This window comes from Austrofundulus limnaeus, unplaced genomic scaffold, assembly GCF_001266775.1.
Source record: "Austrofundulus limnaeus strain Quisiro unplaced genomic scaffold, Austrofundulus_limnaeus-1.0 Scaffold98, whole genome shotgun sequence".
Taxonomy (NCBI): Eukaryota; Metazoa; Chordata; class Actinopteri; order Cyprinodontiformes; family Rivulidae; genus Austrofundulus; species Austrofundulus limnaeus.
In genome coordinates this window covers 658,253-661,259 of record NW_013952500.1, presented here as the reverse complement: position 1 = coordinate 661,259, position 3,007 = coordinate 658,253, and the positions used below count along the sequence as shown (strand labels likewise).

General features: G+C 45.6%; 1 protein-coding gene across 9 annotated transcripts in view; it reads left to right on the top strand.

The window, feature by feature from the left end:
* Positions 1-3,007, top strand: part of rbms3 (RNA binding motif, single stranded interacting protein) — a 378,321-nt gene that overhangs the window by 329,303 nt on the left and 46,011 nt on the right. For all 9 annotated transcript variants that reach the window (XM_014013118.1, XM_014013116.1, XM_014013117.1 and 6 more), the window contains one exon: positions 1,025-1,121. In XM_014013118.1, the coding sequence (XP_013868572.1) occupies positions 1,025-1,121 (97 nt within the window). The remainder of the gene's footprint in view (positions 1-1,024; positions 1,122-3,007) is intronic.

Below are 3,007 nucleotides of genomic sequence, written 5' to 3'. Positions count from 1 at the left end.
GGACGCGCTTCAATCAGCGTCGGGAAGTGCTGCGGCGCCTCAAGCGCAATTAGAGCAGCGCGATTTGAACGATTTGAATGATGGACGTGCTTCATGCGCAAATCGCTGCAGCTCGACGCACCGCGTCAACCAATCGGAGAGACTCCACTGTGTGACGTAGCGACATATTTCCCGACGGGACAGTTTACTGAATGATGTCCACTAACCTGAAACAGATGGAGAGGAGCTCTTTAGCTGAAGTTGAGTGCCTGCAGTCGGCGTCCGGACAGGAGATATCAGCACCAATGCGTGGCAGCGGCTCATCAGACTTGACTCGGGACAAAAATAGTCCTGAAAGCGAGCTGTGAGCCTCTCCCGCAGCTCCTGGGTGATGAAACTCAGAATGTCCCTGAATTATCTGGTGAATTAATTATGAATTAATTATCTGATGAACGTGACATGCTCTTGCTCTTCTGTAAATAAAGCAAAGCACTTCCTCGTCCGACATTAAACAGAGCCCGACAGAGGAGGGAGGGGCGGGGAGGCTGTGGCCATGCAGCGCTTCAAGAGCTGACCTGCGTCTGACCTCAAAGTGCACARGCGACCAAYTTGAAGCGTTGGATGCGATTTTGAMSCTGAAATCGCRTTCGGTGCRAACGYAGCATAAACCTTGAAACCAACCAAAAAAAAWAGAGAAAACTCACTGTTAAATTCCAACATTGACCTTTGCCCTTTGAGTGCTGCTGAAGTAAAAAGKAAGCAGAAAAATACAAAAAGTAGAGATTTCACTTTTTTTCTAACTGTTAAACTGGTTTGATCATTTGTGAATAAACATAAATAATACAGCATTTGAAACAAACTAAATAAGTTTATTTGTCTTGTTTTTCCATCCTTCATATTTTTACCCATGTATCATTTCTCTATTAAAAAGGTAAAATGTAATATCTACTGAAACAGCTTTGAAAACAACACGTCGTCTGTTCTCTGCTGTCCACTTCTCACAAGATTTTGACTTTTCGACTCCTTTTTTTCCTTCATTTTTCAGGTTTTACTCGTCGCCTTACAGCATCGCCACCAACCGCATGATCGCACAGACCTCCATCACGCCCTTCATCGCTGCTTCCCCCGTTTCCACATATCAGGTGAGCCATATTGGGCTGTTTTTATGAGTGGGCTGCAGTCTGAGTTATGGAGAGGTTGTCTTTGTGTAGGGGGGGGCTGTCAGATATGGGATGGGCTGCGAACGCAGCATGAGGTCCTTCTCTTTTCTCGTTGTTTCCTCACAACTCCAGCTGTTCCTGATGACATCTGTTCCGTGGGAGGTAAACACAACAGGCATTCAAAAACAAGCGACATAAAACTGAGTGTTAAGAAAAAGCTGACTGGGGAGAAAACAACTCGCCCTTCCACAATAAAAGTGTCTCGCAATTTATTTATTTTTTCTACCTTTCTGACCTTTTTACCCCCTTTTTCAGCTGCTAATGCTTTTTCCCCTTTCATTTTATTTACTCCCACCACCTTCGACACAATCTCTTCCTCCTTTAGAGTAAATTTTCCGCATTCCTCACGCCTGTGATCTGTGGAGTAACGCGACCGAACAGAACAGGAACGTAAAAAATTGGCTCTGTGATATGTCAGGAGCGTCAGCCGTTTTCCGTCACCGCACATTTCACACAACACCCCTCGCTAAATCCAAACATCAAGAGGCTCCGCCACGGTGCCCTCCAGCTCCGACACTATCGTTTAACGTCGGCCCTGTTTGGTATGCAGAGGCAGACAGACGAGGAGGGTGGGGGCGATGAAGGAGAAGTGGGGTAAATTTTACAGACARATGGAGAAAACGATAACTTTAGAGAGGGGTAAGGATCGCTCAGGTGGTGGCGCTGGTGGTAACCCAGGTGGGTGGGCAGAGGAGAGATGATGCCGAAGGTTGTTGTGCCCGTCTTTGAGGCGCGCCTGATTAAAACTCCGGTCCAGTACCTGCGGTGTCGGGGAGAGACAAGAAGAGGTAAAGTGGGCCAGAGCATGTCTCTAATCCGCTCTCGGAAGGCTTCCCAAATTGATTTATCAAAAACAATGGCCAGGCTTTTGAGGAATATTAATCCTCACAGTTTCAATATCGGGCAGCTCTGCTGCCGCTTCTTGTATTATTGCCCTTCAGCCAGTCACGGCAGGAAGGTGAGTCCTTCATCTTCTGGAGAAGAACAAAGAGGCACAGAAGGAAAWAGAAGAGGTGCACCATGTCGCTTTATACAGACAAAAAGAAATAACTTCTTTTTATGATGAAAAGCATTGGCTTTTGTAATGAAAACCTCTGGGTGCACAGATATCACGGCTATTATCCCTTTTATATTTTTGTTGAGGTGATATTTTTTTCTGAATAATCAGCAAATGACCCGCACAACATGACCAGCGGTCCTCCTGTGGGTTGAAACGACGACTGGCCTTGTCTCCTGGAAAAAACGGCTTTGATGATGCACCCGGTCCAGACCAGATCACTACCAAGAATTCAGCTGCAGCCTGGCCAGCCAGCCGCGGCCTGGTTTACATCACTGGCTCTGTGGCTGGCTGTTTGGAAGTCGAACTGGCCGGCTCACTAACTAGCTAACTGGCAGACCGTTTGGTTTTACGTGTGAACGGCTGGACGRGGTGCCAGCTGGCTAATGGTGTGGCTGAATAACCGTCAGTTGGTTATTCAGCTTATTGGCTGTTTTTAAATGTAATAGAAGCTGTGAGGTTCAGCCAGAGGCAGGCAGCTTCTTAGAAAGAGCACATTTAGCCTTTAACTTAACGTTAATGTGGCTGTCTCATTGTTCCTTTCTATTATTTTACACTTAAGCCAAAGTTGTTTCACTTCAAATCACTAGTTACCTTTCTGTAGCTTCCTTATATTTCTTATCAGTTATGTATTTGTTGTTTTTCTTGCTTCTTTTGTTTAAATTGAAAATTCAGCAAAGCTTTCAGGACCCAAACCACTGCAAAAAATGTCCACCTAACCAAGTTTTAAAATCTTATATCCAGCCAAAAA